The 17020-nt window shown below is 48.7% G+C and overlaps 8 protein-coding genes across 8 annotated transcripts; 7 read left to right on the top strand and 1 right to left on the bottom strand.

Moving 5' to 3' along the window:
* Positions 1-4064: 4064 nt before the first annotated feature.
* On the top strand, positions 4065-5200 carry BP01DRAFT_357953 (nitronate monooxygenase). The gene has a single exon (XM_025575314.1). It carries the CDS (start codon positions 4146-4148, stop codon positions 5136-5138), a length of 993 nt encoding a protein of 330 aa, XP_025429999.1. The 5' UTR covers positions 4065-4145; the 3' UTR covers positions 5139-5200.
* Positions 5201-5442: 242 nt separating this feature from the next.
* Positions 5443-7797, top strand: BP01DRAFT_357954 (glycoside hydrolase family 15 protein). Its single transcript, XM_025575315.1, has 3 exons — positions 5443-7278; positions 7341-7405; positions 7481-7797. The coding sequence occupies exons 1-3, from the start codon at positions 5532-5534 to the stop codon at positions 7700-7702; spliced, it is 2034 nt and encodes a 677-aa protein (XP_025430000.1). The 5' UTR covers positions 5443-5531; the 3' UTR covers positions 7703-7797.
* A 358-nt stretch (positions 7798-8155) lies between these two features.
* Positions 8156-8691, top strand: BP01DRAFT_392850 (uncharacterized protein; the record flags this gene model as incomplete). The annotated part of the gene is made up of 2 exons (XM_025578178.1): positions 8156-8505; positions 8583-8691. The coding sequence occupies exons 1-2, from the start codon at positions 8324-8326 to the stop codon at positions 8689-8691; spliced, it is 291 nt and encodes a 96-aa protein (XP_025430001.1). The 5' UTR covers positions 8156-8323.
* An 810-nt stretch (positions 8692-9501) lies between these two features.
* On the top strand, positions 9502-10671 carry BP01DRAFT_357957 (class I SAM-dependent methyltransferase). The gene has a single exon (XM_025575316.1). The coding sequence runs from the start codon at positions 9571-9573 to the stop codon at positions 10543-10545; it is 975 nt and encodes a 324-aa protein (XP_025430002.1). The 5' UTR covers positions 9502-9570; the 3' UTR covers positions 10546-10671.
* Positions 10672-10784: 113 nt separating this feature from the next.
* Positions 10785-11958, bottom strand: BP01DRAFT_87498 (uncharacterized protein). The gene is made up of 2 exons (XM_025580192.1): positions 11618-11958; positions 10785-11551 (listed from the first exon to the last, which is right to left on the bottom strand). Exons 1-2 carry the CDS (start codon positions 11717-11719, stop codon positions 11024-11026), a joined length of 630 nt encoding a protein of 209 aa, XP_025430003.1. The 5' UTR covers positions 11720-11958; the 3' UTR covers positions 10785-11023.
* Positions 11959-12608: 650 nt separating this feature from the next.
* On the top strand, positions 12609-13502 carry BP01DRAFT_87428 (cupin domain-containing protein). Its single transcript, XM_025580191.1, has one exon. It carries the CDS (start codon positions 12824-12826, stop codon positions 13241-13243), a length of 420 nt encoding a protein of 139 aa, XP_025430004.1. The 5' UTR covers positions 12609-12823; the 3' UTR covers positions 13244-13502.
* Positions 13503-13736: 234 nt separating this feature from the next.
* BP01DRAFT_383828 (uncharacterized protein) lies at positions 13737-15068 on the top strand (the record flags this gene model as incomplete). Its single annotated transcript, XM_025577452.1, has 6 exons — positions 13737-13749; positions 13810-14027; positions 14090-14224; positions 14323-14444; positions 14494-14725; positions 14805-15068. The coding sequence occupies 6 exons, from the start codon at positions 13737-13739 to the stop codon at positions 15066-15068; spliced, it is 984 nt and encodes a 327-aa protein (XP_025430005.1).
* A 496-nt stretch (positions 15069-15564) lies between these two features.
* Positions 15565-16757, top strand: BP01DRAFT_357962 (NAD(P)-binding protein). Its single transcript, XM_025575317.1, has 2 exons — positions 15565-15968; positions 16032-16757. The coding sequence occupies exons 1-2, from the start codon at positions 15665-15667 to the stop codon at positions 16727-16729; spliced, it is 1002 nt and encodes a 333-aa protein (XP_025430006.1). The 5' UTR covers positions 15565-15664; the 3' UTR covers positions 16730-16757.
* The last annotated feature ends 263 nt before the right edge of the window (positions 16758-17020 follow it).

Raw genomic sequence — 17020 nt, forward strand, 5'->3', positions numbered from 1 at the left:
CTACTAATACCAGACTAATTATAGTAAGAGCTAATTATAGATTTTATTACTAATTTATCTAATAGCAAGTCATATATAAATCTTCTTATAGTTATAGATAAGCTAATAAAAGAAATAATACTCTATATAATAAAGAAGATTATTATAGAAGCTACAGCTAAGATACTACTTAAAATAGTTCTTAAATAATATAAGCTACTAAGAATCTTAATATTAGATTAAGATATCCAGTTTACTAGCCGGATGTGGAAAAGAATATATAATCTACTAGAAATTAATAGATAGTTATCTATAGTATATTATTCTTAAACTAATAGAGTAATAGAATATATAAATAGTATAGTCAAAGCCTATCTAAGAGCTTATATAAATTATAACCAGAAGAACTAGATTAAACTATTATCTTTAGCTGAACTAGTAATCAACAGCTATATAAGTACAGTTACTGGGTTCTTATTATTTTTCTTAAGCCACGGGTACAAGCTGAGTATAATATACTAAGAGACTATATACAGTATAGATCTAGAAATAGCCTCCTCTAGTCCTATCTGATAAGGAGATGTAATTATACAGAAGATATATAATACTCTAGACTAGGCCTAAGATGCCATCACCTATACTTAGTAGACTACAGAGAGATAGACTAATAAATCCTGTTAAGCCACCCCTTTGTACTAGAAGAGTAATTAAATATAGCTAAATCTACAAAATATTCAAATAAACTACCTGAGCAAGAAGCTGGACTGGAAGAATATAAAGTATACTATTTTAGAAAAAATAGGATTATATACTGTACGACTCGATATCCTAAAAGAAATCTATTCTATTTTCTATATTAATCTACTTTATCCTATAGCCAATAATACACTGCTCTTACAGCTATAAGAAGATACACAACTATTATCTATAATAGTTAATAGAGAAGAAGAGTATAAAGTTAAAGAGATTCTTAATAAATAAAATATAATAAGAGGCTAAAAGAATCAACTATAGTACCTAGTTAAATAGAAAGACTATATAGAACTAACCTAGGAACCAGTCTCAGTACTTAATAATACAGAAGCTGCCGCAAGATGGCAGCTATAGACCCCACCAAACCCTAACTAATATTATATAAAAAAAAAAAAAAAAAAAAAAAAAAAAAAAAAAAGGGAGAAAAGAAAAAAATAATAATAAATAATAATAAAAAACTATTACTTACTAATAACTCTTCTTTAGTTCTAATTCTATAAATCAAAAGAAAAAAAAATAAAAAAAAAGAAGAAAAGAAAGAAAATTAAGAAATCTCTTATTTCTCTAAACTAACTAGAGAAAGCTTTGCTTAATCTAATAAAAAAAATCAGCTACTACTAAACTAAATTCTATTATATACTATATTCAGTCAGTCAACTCTTTAATAATATTATAAGAGAGAGTAGTAATAGCTATAGACTTATACTTAGACTTATCCAGATCATAGTATCTATAATAAATACTATAATTCTTAAACTTATACCCAGTACAAGCACCTCTCTATTATTTAGATAGTTAAATAGTCTATTGAAATTTTATTTAATTATTATACTCGCAGTGATATAGCACAACTAAATCATAAGATATAATTAGAAGGCTATTAATATAAGAGGAGTACCTAGTATATATCTAATAATATTAGCTTTTTATATAGAAATACTGGGTTACCTTATCTAAGCAATAGTAAGAGCATCAGCTCTTATCTTAAATTTATAATAAGAAAAGCGCCAAACATGCTACTAGTCCTGAGTATAATAAAGTTAAAGCAAAGCCTTATTTCTATATACTAAAAGTCATACAGTAACCCAATACTCAGGATTACTAGTATAAGTATTATAGGTGGTTGAATAGCACACAGAAATAAAGAGTAAATTATAATTAAAGACAGAAGTAGAAGTTTAAGAGGAATTATAATAAATAGAACTAAGAGAATTATCTAATTAGTTAGACTTATCAGCTCTAGAACTAGAAAAAGAAGACATTATGCAGTAGAAGAAAGAGATAATAGTAAATTATATAAGTAGAAGAGGGACAAACTAAGAAGAAAGAGAAGATACTTAAAAAAAAAAAAAAAAAAAAAAGAACTAACTTAGAGGAGGGATGGTCTTCTTATATAGTACTTTATATATTCTATATAAAGCTAATAGCTAAGCCTAACTATATCCCCAGAACCAGTTATATAAGCTATACGAAGAAAGTTCTATTTACTAGAGAACTATCAGATTTACTAGATTAAGAGGAATTATACAACAGAGAAAATAATAGTAAATAAAATAAGTCCTACCTGTACTTATACTATCTACTAACCAGCCATAACACCGCCTGGGAAGGAAACTAAAGTATAGAACTATTACCCTAAACCTACACCACCAATCATACAAATACAAACCACGAAGAGAGATAAGGAAGGAGAGGGGGGCTTCTATTATAGAACCCAGGTCCTAATATAGAGCTCAGCTTTAGGCACCAGTTGGTGCCTGAGGCCTTACATACTATATACTAAACTAGCGCTAGCTTAGTTCGCACATATCTAAAAGAATTTTATATAAATAGATAAAATAGCTCTCCAGCTATTTCTTCTTATTCAAAGGTATATTTCAATCAGTACAATCCATCTATCCTGTAATAATAAGTAATACTTCTATAATCTAGTATAATTTTAAGTAATTTAGCTAGTTACTTCCTCTTCTAATCTATTATATTATATTAGTCTGATGAATTGTATCTGGAGATATACCAGCCAATCAGAATGCCTACCGGGCCCCATCCTAGGTCTGATGAAGATTTATTAGACCCAACCCTTGTAGATTATATACCAGCCAATCAGAATGCCTACCGGGCCCCATCCTAGGTCTGATGAAGGTCCATCAGACCAACCCTTGTGGATTAGAAACCTGAGTAGGCTAGCGATACGCTTGTTGATCTCTGCTTCATCGTGCTTGGTCATGATTGATGTCAATAAGCTAGGTGTATAACTCCTTTGTGGACCCAGAGTCTGGAACACCCGACTCAACGAGTAGATCCCCGCTGAAAGCATAAAAGCAGTCAATACCAGCACAGCACTTGGGTCAGTCAGAAGGTGATATATATAATCCCGCAGCTCTCCGCCCGCCAATCCCAGTGTGATCAGTCTCTCTCCCAGCCGAAAATTGGCTCTCGACATCCATTCCCAGCCCATTATCCACCCACACTCTTCACCCGTTGCCCACCTCGCTCAATACCTCGCGAAATGCACAACCCGCGGGTTTAAAACCTGGTCCACAAGCCATCTATGAGGAACAGACGCTTTTCTTCTGCGGATCTTAAGAAATCCCGCTCTTGTACGGCATTGACCGTATGGCCTTCTCGACCAAGACATGCTTTCCCGCTTCTAGGGCCATAAGCGCGCTTTGGAAGTGGTTGGAATGTGGGGTTGCGATAAAGACTGCCTCAAAGGGAGAAGATAGTAGAGGCATACGAGCTGTGGGGAATAACGGATGCTGGAGCTTGGATTCTATCATGATATACCGGAGCTGTAGAGAGGGAGATCGAGGATTGCACTCCGGTCAGGGTGTGCTTGATATGTTGGTCGTGGTGTGGGTTGAGAAGGTCCAGAGTGAATTTTGCAATACTTTATCAGCTATTACTGCGAAGTCTCTGGACTATTTACTTTCTGCAATTCGGCCTGTGGCAAGAATGCCCTTTGTTAGGGTGGATAGGGATACTTTCTTGGCTGAATATAATTATATTATAAGATTGACTGTGGCTTGGTGTACTAATTGGAGGTCATTTTGAGAGGTACTTCTTGATAACCTATATATATTGATAGTCCTAATCCGAATTCTGCAGTGTCTTTACCATATAGTGTAGATCAATTATAAATTATATGCATTATATCTCAAGGTAGTAGTAAGTAGAGCACTCTGTTTTCAGTTTCCTATTGGCGGGAGGGGCGATCCCGCAATATCCGCAGACGAAACGTCATCTTCCACCTCATCCCTCTATAAAGATAGTAATACGTCTACTCAATCCATCATGCATCATTTTTCCCTCCTATTATAATCATGGGTCACTCTCAGCATCTGGCATCACTCCTGCACCGCACTTATCCATGGATGACGGCCCCTTTTGTGGTCAGCGCCCCGATGCGTGTGATGGCGGGCCCGGCGTTGGCAGTCAGCGTCTCACAGGCGGGGGGCCTCGGGTTTTTGGGCCCTGGAGTCCAAACCCACCATCTCCTGACCGATTTGCAAGAGATTTCCGACCGGGTCAAATCACTGCAGCAATCGCCTCCGTGGTCAAAAATTCCTCTTCTTCCTGTGGGAGTGGGGTTTCAGCTGTGGAGCGATGACCAGGAGACGGCCATCGCCGCCATTGAGCGATACAAGCCGTGTGCCGCATGGCTATACGCCCCTCGCGATCCCCAACGAGACTACGAGCTATGGTCACGTCGCATTCGCACCGTGTCCGCCAAAACCCAAATCTGGATTCAAATTGGGACTCTGGCTGAAGTAAGGGAGCTGCTGCGCGGCCAGGAATGGCCCGATGTCATTGTCGTGCAGGGAGCCGAGGCCGGCGGCCACGGTCGCGCTCACGATGGGCTGGGGCTGATCACTCTGCTCCCCGAGGTCGACGACTTGGTGGCTGGACGAATCCCTCTCTTTGCTGCAGGAGGCATTGCTGACGGGCGCGGTGCCTCCGCTGCTCGCTGTTTGGGAGCGTCGGGGGTGGTGATGGGGACGCGATTTCTCGCCTCCCAAGAGGCCCGCATCAGTAGCGGATACCAGCAGGAAATCGTACGCGCCAGTGATGGAGCTGCTTCCACGACCAAGACTCTAGTGTACAATCATCTACGTGGGACTACGGGCTGGCCGACTGAATACAGCCCCCGGACCATCATCAACCAGTCCTTCATCGACCACCAACAGGGGCGCCCGTTTGATGAGCTCAGAGAGCTACATGACCAAGCCTTGCAGGCTGGAGATAGTGGCTGGGGTCCCTCTGGCCGACTGGCTACCTACGCTGGAGCCTCCATTGGGCTGATTCATGAGGTCAAAAGTGCAGCATCCATTGTACACGAGGTGCAGGGGGCAGTTCGGAAGAGGTTGAGGGAGGAAGCAGAGGAGAAGGAGAAGGAGGAGGAGTAGCTGACGGTGCGGATGCATTGGAAACCCATCCAGTTGAAACAAACTCCATACAAACATACCTCACCTTATGCTAGTAGTAGTACTCCGTACTCCGTACTGTAATCTAGACATAGATATGATATGATATGATATGCATTCCCTTGTGGGGCTCAGCAATGAATACGGGGGAAATACGGGGGGAATACGGGGTGGTGACGTCACCTGACTGTCCTTCCGAGTGGTTTGTATTCTTTGTTTCTCTCTGTCTGTCCGTCTGAGATTCTCTCTCTCTCTCTCTCTCTCTCTCTCTCTCTCTCTCTTGTCTGTGAGGTAAGTTTCTTCTTTCTCTACAACATCCTTTCATCTATTGTTTTCTCTTCACCATCATCAACAATCCTTGACACAATCCCATCCATGCAAAGCCACAAGGAGTACTGTGGCCTCGAAGACTATGGCCTGGTGGGCGACATGCACACCTGTGCCCTGGTCAGCAAGAATGGCAGTATTGACTCCATGTGCTGGCCGGTCTTCGACTCGCCCTCCATCTTCTGTCGCATCCTGGACAAGAGCAAGGGGGGTCATTTCTCCATCACTCCCAGTCGTGGTCTGCATAATCCTTTGAGTAAACAACGCTATCGCCCCTACACCAACATGCTGGAAACCCGCTGGATCCACGATGAGGGAGTCATCAACATTCTCGACTATTTCCCCATCACCAAACCCAAGCCTCCAGTGCTGGGAGTCCAAGACTTGCCTGAGTGGTGTCGTTGCGCTCAATCCCGAATCGCTGATCAGCCCCATAACTGTCGCTCCGGTCTGATCCGCAAAGCCGAATGCGTTCGGGGCCAGATGGAGATCGATATTGAGATTTTCCCCGCGTTCAATTACGCCCGCGACCCCCATACTGCCCACTTGTCACAAGGTGATGGAGTGCACCGGGTACACTTTCAGACCGCGGGACAGCGACTTCAAGTTAGTCTCCTCGTGGATAATGGGGAATCGGCTGCAGACACGCATCTGAAACCCGAACTGCAACTATCGGAGAGACCCGGTCATCTGGGCACTGGTTTAGTCGGCAAGGTCACTTTGAGGGAGGGTCAGTCGATCACTTTACTTCTGCACGATCAGGAATCCATCACCACCAGTGCCTCATTGTTGGCTCCTGAGCTGAAACGCCTGGAGCGAACGACAGGAGACTTTTGGTCTGACTGGACAAGCAAGTGCACCTTCCGCGGACATTATCGCGAGCAGGTGGAACGAAGTCTGCTGGTGCTCAAGCTGCTCACCTACAAACCCACAGGCGCTATCGTGGCCGCACCGACTTTTTCTCTCCCCGAGCACATTGGTGGCAGCCGCAACTGGGACTATCGCTACTCCTGGGTGCGCGACGCAGCATTCACCGTCTATGTCTTTCTAAAGAACGGCTACCCCGAGGAGGCGGAGTCGTACATCAACTTCATTTTCGATCGCATCTTCCCACCCTTATCCCATCCCGCCAAGCCGGGAGATCCCTTCTTGCCCATCATGGTGACCATTCACGGCGAACGCGAGATTCCGGAGATGGAACTCGATCATCTCGAGGGTTACCGCGGCAGCCGACCGGTCCGGATTGGCAACGGGGCTGCGACTCATGTCCAGCTCGACATCTACGGGGAACTCATGGACAGCATCTATCTCTACAACAAGCATGCGGCAGATATCTCCTACGACCACTGGCTCGCCATTCGTCGCATGGTGGATTTTGTGATTGAGGTTCGCCACCAGCCAGACCAATCCATCTGGGAAGTCCGCGGACCTCCGCAAAACTTTGTTTACTCCAAGATCATGCTGTGGGTGGCGTTGGATCGCGGCATCAGACTGGCAGAGAAGCGCTCCAATCTGCCCTGTCCCGGGCGAGCACGATGGATGCAGGAACGAGATGAATTGTATGATGAAATCATGACCAAGGGTTATAACGCGGAAAAAGGCTTCTTTTGCATGAGCTACGAGAATCGCGATGCCCTGGACGCAGCAGTGCTCATTGCCCCGCTCGTCTTTTTCATTGCGCCCAATGACCCGCGCCTCTTGAGCACCATCCAGAAGATCATGGAACCCCCGGCGCGTGGAGGGCTGAGTGTCGCGAATATGGTATCACGATATGATACAGGAAAGATTGATGACGGTAAGTAAATTCTCGGGAGTGCGTAATGCTCTCGATGGCTAGGATACTAACCAACCCGACAGGAGTTGGAGGAAATGAAGGGGCATTCCTAATGGTTACCTTCTGGCTGGTCGAGGCTATGATGCGTGTATGTCTTACCCAATCTGATGCGTTTTCTTCGTCCGTTCCCCATCTAACGCATCTCTCAACTGGGGTAATTTAGGCTGCTCGATCCAAGGAATATCTCCCGCATAACCAGTTCTTTAAACAGCTGCGGAGAACAGCCACCTCACAATTTGACAGCATTTTGTCGTTCGCGAACCACCTGGGCATGTTCTCGGAAGAGGTTGCTTCCTCCGGGGAGCAGATCGGAAACATGCCTCAAGCGTTCAGTCATCTCGCCTGTGTCAGTGCAGCGATGAATCTCGGCGGTGGAGAGAAGTAAGCAGTTCATAATCGCAGATACTGTAGATGAGAGGAGGTTTTGATCTGCGCCAGTACGTTAGTCGGTATAGAATAGAGAATTTAGATCGATAAAAATGGCTTTCGAGCAGGCTCTTCTATCATCTGACTTGCGCACTTCCTGGTCGACTGACTTGAAATACTTTGTGCATACTTTCGAAACCCGAACCTTCAGTCAGCCAGTGCCTTCAAACAAGTATCTCGTATCGATCAATCCGTCATGGGGTCGGATTCCACCTTTGTGCAATAACCCTCTACTAGAGTCGTCTAACCAGCACTCGCCGACCAAACGTGTTCCCCTTTCATGAGCTGCAAGCAATAATTCTGGAGTTTCGGATTTGGGCTATCATCTAAGTATACATTGTGAGGGCAGCAGACGATAACCTCGCCCCAAATCCTCAAAGTCAGAGATTTTACGCCACACCTCATGATGTCTGCATAACATGAGGTTGCAAATTCCCAACCCTCTGACATGACATGTCGCACGAGGTGTCTACTGCTGATGAATTTGAATTCGTAAGATCTGCCAGCTTGTTGCAAAAACCGTGGCTGTCAACTCGACCCAGGACTGGAGAAGCGTCAGGCCTCTTGAATTCGAGAATCCATGATTTGCGCTCATCGCCTCATCGACCAACCGCTCACTAAAATAGACGGATTCGAGGCCACAAAGGCACCTCAAGCCTATCAAGATGTCAAGCCCAGCGCTGATCTCTTCGTCCTCGGCATGGGGCTGGGTTATACGATTAACTCTATCAGCATGGTCCACGTCTCCTTCCGAGACCAGACGTATGCAATGACCATTATGACTTTTTGTTCCAACATTGCTTGAAGATTGGATCAGGCCTGTTTGACCCATCGCGCAGTCTCATCGAACAGGCCGCGGCCCAGGTCAGTCTGGGAATTAACTTTGCAATCATCTACGCTGCTATCAAGCATGCTCTCAAAGAACGGCACCACAGGCCTCTTGTCTAGCGGAATCTGCCATTGAAAACTTTAATTCTCATCGTTGAGATCATCGCACTTCTGACCGGTCATCTGGTTCTTTACCGGTGAGATCGGCCCGTCTCTTGCGTACTCTTGAGGAGCGGTGGTCTGCCAGCTATTGCTGAGTGTCGGGGGGCTTTGCCAATGGCTGTGCCGAGGCAGGATACGCGGTGCTTCATGTACTCTATAGTACAAGATCCTGTAGCTGCTGCACAAGGCACTAAGAGCTATGTACTGACATCTTAGGGTCTCTCGGTTTCTCGGGTCTGGTTGCACGGTGGTCTTCGCCTTTCTGCGCTAACAGTATTGCCGGAATCATTTGCGTGGCTGAATAGTCCATTGGGGCTATGGAGTCTAGCAGTATTTTTGGTTGTTGAGGGTTCGTATGGACTGCGCTACTGGTATATTTCAGCGATGGGAGCAATTTCAGTCGCGGAGTCGTGGTCTGAAATATCAAAGTGGATGATCCTCGGTGGCAGTTCGTGGATCACGGCATTTCAGTACTCCTTAGTTATTCTTCAGGGATTTATCAGCAGAAATTCACTCGATACGAATGTACATGATAGTCCAATCAGCACTCCTCCTAAGGTGGAGCAATTCATGCATGATAAGCACCACATAGGCTCTGACAGGATGACAGGATCACACTAACTGTTAGACTCGGGCTTCACTAACTACATCTTGGATAGTCTCATGCACTAACGGCGCGGAAAAAGATGAATTTCCGTCAGCCATGTGAGTGGCAACGTGGTGCCATTCAGACTATGCGTATCTTCCCTGTCCCCTGTCACAATTCCCACACGCCCTGGGGCCCCCCTGCAATCGTGCTTTTTCCCATCTAATGAAACCCTAGCACCCCAACCCAACATGGCTCATCGTGCAAGCGACCATCCCATTGAAGTTGATGTGGAGGAAGATGATCCGAGTCTCGCAGGCACATCCTCATCGACCACTTCGCTGAGCTCGAGTGTGCTAAAGTATGAATACAGGCATGGCCGCCGGTATCACGCATACCAGTCCGGGAGCTATCCCTTCCCCAACGACAAGCCCGAACAGGACCGGTTGGATATGATCCATCATGTGTTCTACCGACTGCTCAATGATCGCCTGTTCCTGGCGCCTATCGACCCTAACGGCAAGCGAATACTGGACATCGGCACCGGCACGGGACTGTGGGCAATCCAGATGGGCGACGAGAACCCGTCGATCGCGAAAATCGTCGGCAATGACCTGAGCCCGATTCAACCCTCCTGGGTGCCGCCCAACGTGCATTTCGTGGTGGACGATGTGGAAAAGGACTGGGTAGAGAGCAAGCCGTACGACTACATTCATTGCCGATACATGGCCGGGTCCATCCGGGACTGGCCGCGGCTGATCCAGCAATGCTATGACAATCTGGTGCCAGGAGGTTGGCTGGAACTGCAAGAATCGATCAACTCCCTCTACTCAGAGGACGGCAGCCTCAAACCCGATAGCTGGATGGTGAAGATGATGGAAGGCTTGATAGAAGGCGGGGCCAGAGTCGGGCAGACCTTGGATCCAGCCCCCTCGTTTGAGGGCTGGGTCCGCGATGCTGGTTTTGCGAATGTGCAAACACATAAATTCAAATTACCCATCGGACCGTGGCCGAAGGATGCCCGACTGAAGGAATGTGGCAGTTTCATGCGAATCAACTTTGTTGAGGGGGTCGAGGGATTCACGGCGCAGCTCTTCATCGATGTACTGGGCTGGAAGCCCGAGGATGTCGATGCACTCAATGCTGGAGTTCGAGCCGAGTCCTTGAAAGGAGAGATCCACCCCATATTTGATTTTCTGGTTGTAGCTGCCCAGAAACCCTTGTAGGTTCAGGTCAACCCCCCTCGGTGCAGGCGACGATGGTGTGCATCACCGACGGGGTTTATAGGATAACGGTGTATGTGTTCCATGACGAATGGCTTGATACGTGTCGCAATCAGATTACATTCCCTTTCTCTCCACTCGGGCCAGGATGCGATCTCGCGGCCATAATTGGCCCGGTATAGCATATGCGACTGTTCCCAGTCTGGTTGTTCATCTCCCTCGTACTCATACAACAGACAAACCTTGAGGGCAGGAAAAGATAGCCCCACTCAGGCAATCTGTCGCTAGCGCTACAGACTAGCCCGAACCCTGTTTCAGGTTAAGAGCTCAGTTGCAAGTCCGAACTTTCACCTTAATCCACGTAGATGCATCTTGGACGATACAACTCGGAATATGCTCGGGATTGGCTCGGCGCTCTCGGTCCAGCAAATGGCAAACCCGACAGCAGCCGAGGCATTCAAAGTCCCAAGGCCCATCATGATTAGGGCGTAGTCATGGCAACGTCGCAGGAAGACTGTTCTCTGCCAGCCGCATCCCCTGTTGGCCGGATATCATACTGATTCAACGAGGTCTGGAGCGGATCAAAGGCATCATCGCTGTATGCGAGCCGCGTCAGATACAATTCGCTTTCCAGCACACCGATCTGCGCATTGAGACATGCTATCTGATGGTCTTTCTCTTGGCACCTCTTCATCAACTCCGCGTGTTTTTGCTGCAGTTTCTGATGGTGACAGGACAATGCTCGGAAGCTTCTCTTGAGTTCTCGCGCCGTTGCGGCTGATGGGTTATGCGAAGAAGAGCCTGTGATCGGGCGGCTTACTCTCGGATTCGGGCGGTCCGTCGAGTGTGTGCATGGTCTGGAGGTGGGTGAGCTGTCGAGGCCTGTTAATTTGTTGTAGTGTAGCAATACAGGGTCTGCAGATTTTTGATGCGACGGTGTCTCTGGTGAAGATATTCGTGAGTTTGTGTCGGAGACTGTGCTTGAGGGACGACTGTCGTCATCCGAGCTCTGATGGGTTGTTAATGTACCAGTCTGTGCAGAACAACTAGCTTCACTGGCATGTACGGTACTCACTTGATAAATACAGTGTGCCATCGAAGACATACCTGCAGAGTCCATGCTGTACTGAATACCACTCAGCAAGCGTAGCGGCTGTCTGCTAGGGTGGTCATGCATAGTTCAACAACCTCACCCTGTCCACTCAACCTTCATTTATATGAGCTGCCTCAATCTAATGCCCTTCGGTGCGTCAATGATAACGAGTGGCCGCTCAGAAAGTTCGAGAGCGTCTAGAATGTGGAAAATATCGCGCATCGCCCCACAGCCCCAAGACCCCTGCGTGCGGGTATTGCGGGAAGAGATTTCCGCCGCGCCAACATACTCTACATTCTACATCAGAGTACTCAAACAAAGAGGGTAATATGCGAAGAGACACGGTACAGAGAATTTCAATTCAGCAATTGCCATGTTCATACACCTTTTTGGCCTCCTGCACGAGCCTGGCGTATCGAACTCCATATAGCAGAGTCCCGCCCACGGATGCTGTGAAGGAGGCGAGGAAGAACCGCCGCGTCACCCCGGTCGCTGTGTAGACGCGATGAGACCATAAGTCAATGGTAGCCGTGAGGATGAGCAAGTATTGCGTCAATACTGAATGGTCTCTGGCGTTCGACGAGATTTCATGCTCGATAGGAACCTACACTCGGGTCGCATACTGACTTCTTCTGCGCACCGATGGCCCGTTGATCCAGAGCAGGGTCGGTGCAAGCAATCCAATTCTCAATCCAATTTAGAAACAGCACGAAGCTTCTCCAACCGCAATTCAACTTGTGATAGACATATGCAGTAAAGAGCGGAAAGCTCAAGCCAGGCAGCGACCGCAAAAACTGCGACCAGAAGTCGCCGAAGCAGCATAGGTCGGATCAATGTCCAGTGCTTTTGACGCCGATGGCGAAGAGTGCGACGCGGGGATCAGGCATGCTTCAATGCAAATGCTCTTGTGCGCTGCATCCGTAGCGCAACAGGCCGATTGGTACCTTCAGGGCTCGATGGATAGGCAGATATCGCCTAAAACAGATTAACTGTCCCTGATAATGCAGTGGTATCTGCAGCTCAGACAGAAAAACCCCTCTTTTCTCCGCATATTTATACCGGAAAAGGGACTGTTTCTCACCACGAGATTGCACTCATCGTCCAATTGTCTCGTCTCCTATAAAGTCGGTCGCATTGCCCATTCAATGTCGTAGACCGCACGGCATTGACATGACACATTGAAGCACCATGTCTCCTTTGAAAATCAAGCCAGTCATCTTCTCTCCAAATGCTATTTCTGCTCTGCCCTCGGAATCGTTCCCCGATCCCTCCCATGGCGATCTCACCTGGCGTACTCTATTTACTCAACCCAACACACCAACAAGCGACTTGTCTGCTGGGATAGCAGTCTGCCCTCCGCATACGGGCTGTCTTTGCGCCCACCGCCACACTCAAGCCGAGTTGTACTATGTCCTCGAAGGTCGAGCAACGGTGACGATTGATGGGCAGTCCCACCCTGTCGAGAAGGGTACAGCTGTATTCATTCCTGGAGATGCGGAACACTCGGTCATGAATACTAGCGACGAGGAATTTAAGTGGCTATATGTCTTCCCTGGTGGGAGTTTCGGGGATGTTATCTATCGATTCTCCGCCAAAGCCAGGCTGTGATCGCTATTGCGCGGCGGTGCTATTTATAGCTCAGCGAGGGCCCGCTTCGTTTTCGTTTTCGCTTTCGCTTCCGTTCTCGGTCTCGCATCTGCTTCATCGAAATAAAGCTATGTCGAAGAGAATGTAATTGGATACAGGAGCTCAGTCTAAGCCGTACTGTTGAGAGACCGAATTCGGGTGGAAGGGATAGGCAGCAGAGAAAGATGCGGCATACATGATAAGACGTGGTGAGCTGGTAGTCCCTAGTGGTCTGCCATCTGTCACTCAGTACGCTCATTTTGTCTCCCATCCGTGGTCTCTCCATAATTGCTTAATCGTTTTATGTGTGAACAGTCCTTTTGAAAATAGGATATGGGTAATAGTATCAACATTTATGGCTTCCAGCCCAGCGTTGAGCTTGCAGTAGTCGCGACCCTGCTGTTCGGGGGGTAGCAGCCTGCTACATTGCTATCAGACATGGAGATATCGAGGTCGCTTCGTTCTCGTATTCGTCATGGGCGCCATCAGTATGCCAAACTCGATAACAGATCGAAAGTACCCTCTTGAGACTAATGAATCATAATCAGTGATGACGATCGGCTCCCTCACCCGCTGCATCTCTGCCGAATCGCCCTCGCAGCTGAGCCCCTACATCCTGCAATACCTCTGCATTCTGCTCCCTCCCTCCCTCTACGCCGCCTCAATCTACATCACTCCCCTCGAGTTGGCCGCCAGTTCTGGACGCAGGAGCAGATATCAAATGGGGCCATCCGCTGCACCGATCAGCAGGCAAAAAGTCCCCCGGGTTGGCATCCACATGCGCACGGGGGTCGAGAAGTCCAGAGTGACGAATGCGACCATGCTCAGATCCCCGTCCTGGAGTGGCTCGTCGAGCGAGGAGCAGATGTCAACGCCGCGGAGGAGACGCAGCACCTAACACACCGATATGCGACCGTTGAAGACCTCATGCGCGAGCTTCAAAAGCATGGGTTGGCCGCCGCGGTAGGAACCATTGCCACGGTCGGATACACTGGCTGGGCGCTGTACGGTGGCTACGAGCCATGCAGTTCCAAGTTCGGCCTAGGAGTTGATCAGCCAAGGTCATCAACGCCGAGGGGGAGCTGATGCAGGCCGACGCAGAGTTACTCAGGGCACGCCGTGGCGCAGGAGGAGCGTTTGGAGTCATTCAGAGCTTATCACTCCGGTCCATCGTCTTCAACGAGTATATCTCCCTCCATCTTGCTTAGATTCACAGCCCTAATGGCATGCAGACTCTCGCGGGGGCAAATCGCAATCCAGTCCGATGACCTTCCCGAAGTCATCCGACAGTATAACATGGGCTACCAGGTCTTGGGTACGGCAGGAATGCCTCCCGAACTCACCTTGCAACAGAGTGTCGTCAATACAACTCATGGCCAGGCCTTGATGGTCCTGTTTGTATGGGCCTCCTCCGACATCGAGGCTGGAATGGAATGGGCGGACAAGATATGCACGCTCGCACCGGTGGCGCACAATGGCATTCATCCCACCCCCCCCCCCCATCCACTGGCTGACCGACATGGATCGCATGGTACCACTACAGACTTGCGGCCGCGTGTGGACGATCAACATGAAGCGACTGACCGAGGAAATCCTAGCCGTCATCACCAACCATCTGGTGAAAATACCCGGGCATCCGCACACCCTGTTCTCCCTACATGAACTGCGCACAGGCACCCCGTCCGCTCAGGCCGAACCCGATTCCGTTTTCACAGCCCGGGAGGGCCACTTCGTGTTCGAAATTATCTGCGGAGCGCAGGAGGAACAAAACTTGGATGCTGCATTGGCGTGGGGTCAGGGCTTTTAGGACCAGCTGACCAAGACAGACCCTGAGACTCAATTATCCGCTACATACATATCCTTGACGGCACCGGATGAGTTGCAGATGGACCGGGGTATTTGGTGAGAATTATGCGAGTTTGGTGGAGCTGAGACGCAGATATGATCCTCGAGAGGTGTTTGCGGCGGCCATACCTCGTTTCTGACCTGCTATTCGTGTGAAATAAGACTGGAGTCGCGAAGAGGGAATTGTCGGTCAGCACAGTGTAGAAGTCACTAGAATAGCAAGGTGTTGAGTTCATGATGGTGTCATCTGAAGGGCTGCAGCATATCTCAACATGACGTCCGATGGGGATGTCGGCATTTGCCGCCCCGGTGTTTTCTGTTTTCTGTTTTCAGGCACAGATCACCAAAATAAGGTTGGCCAACTGGGTCCAAACCATTTGTAACCATTCCGTCATCAGCGTTGCATCGTGCATCGTGCATCTCTGCATCTCTGTATCTCCTGCATCTTTGCAGCGCATCTCACTATGTCTTCATCGCTTCATCGCCAAGACTGCAGCTTCCTTGCCCGACGATTCCGTCCCGGCTGTAGATGCCGGCCATATATTAACCCTCAACAACATGCCACAAGAGCCCACACAACACCATCGACGACCTCACGACCTCATAGACACATTCGTTTCGCATTTGCATTCAACAATGACACTCTGGTACACTCCACCTGCTCTTCGGCCCACTGCGGCTCGAGGCATCCGACTCCTCAGCACCCAGTCGGCAGCGAGCATCAAGCGGACGCCTCCACAAGGATCGGCGCAGCAACGCTTCCGGGAATTCAACCTCGAGGGCAAAGTCTTCGCGGTCACGGGTGGGGGTCGAGGGCTGGGTTTGACCATGGCGGAAGCATTAGTCGAGGCAGGGGGTGAAGGTCATTATGACTCCGCAATCTCTCTATCCTCGATCAATCAAGAGAAAACTAACTCCTGAACAGTACACTGCTTGGATCTCCTCGCCGACCCGCACGAAGATTTCCACGCCGCCCGCGCCCGCGCCAACCCCGACTTCGGTGGGGCTCTGCATTACCAACGCTTTGACGTCCGAGACAAGAAAGGCTCCGACGAGATAATGGCCAGCATCGCCTCGCGGAAGCACCGGCTGGACGGTGTCATCGTGGCGGCTGGCATCAACCACGTCGCCACCGCGCTGGACTACCGCGAGAGCGATATCCAGCGGATCATCGACACCAACTACAAGGGCGTATTTTACACGGCGACCGCAGCCGGGCGGCAGATGTTGAAGCACAAGACGCGCGGCTCGATCTTGCTGATTGCGAGTATGAGCGGACTGATCGCCAACAAGGGAATGAATTCGTCCATCTACAACTCCTCCAAGGCGGCGGTGATTCAGCTTGGGCGCAGTCTCGCCATGGAATGGGCCCGGGTCGATGCGCAGGGCCAGGGCGGCATCCGTGTCAATACCCTGTGTCCGGGGCATATCGTCACGCCCATGGCACAGATGGTCATCGACCAGGATCCGAAGACGAAGGAAATTTGGGAGTCGGAGAACATGATGGGTCGTCTGTCGCGACCAGAGGAGTTCCGGGGGTTGGCCTTGTTGCTCATGAGCGACGCCAGTAGCTTTATGACGGGAAGTACCACGGTCTGCGACGGGGGGCACACGGCATGGTGACATAAGGTTAGATTAATGAAGAGGTTAATAATGAGCCTTGTATCTTCGCGGGTGGGATGGCTTTCATTCATTAGGCGGAAGCTGTACCGGATCCACGAATCTTGAACATGATAGACGGTGTTCTCGCTGAGCTTTCAGCTTGGAGCCAGTACGAGTGCGCCCACCACAATAAGCGATGATTTTCAAACACCACGGCTTTTGCACAAGGCCACAAGTCCGATGGTCCTGACTTCATGCATTTGTCCCTCGACTTCACCATGAATGTGCAAGACAAATCCACCGAGTGCTCCG

This window comes from Aspergillus saccharolyticus (genome assembly GCF_003184585.1).
Source record: "Aspergillus saccharolyticus JOP 1030-1 unplaced genomic scaffold BP01scaffold_22, whole genome shotgun sequence".
Classification (NCBI taxonomy): domain Eukaryota; kingdom Fungi; phylum Ascomycota; class Eurotiomycetes; order Eurotiales; family Aspergillaceae; genus Aspergillus; species Aspergillus saccharolyticus.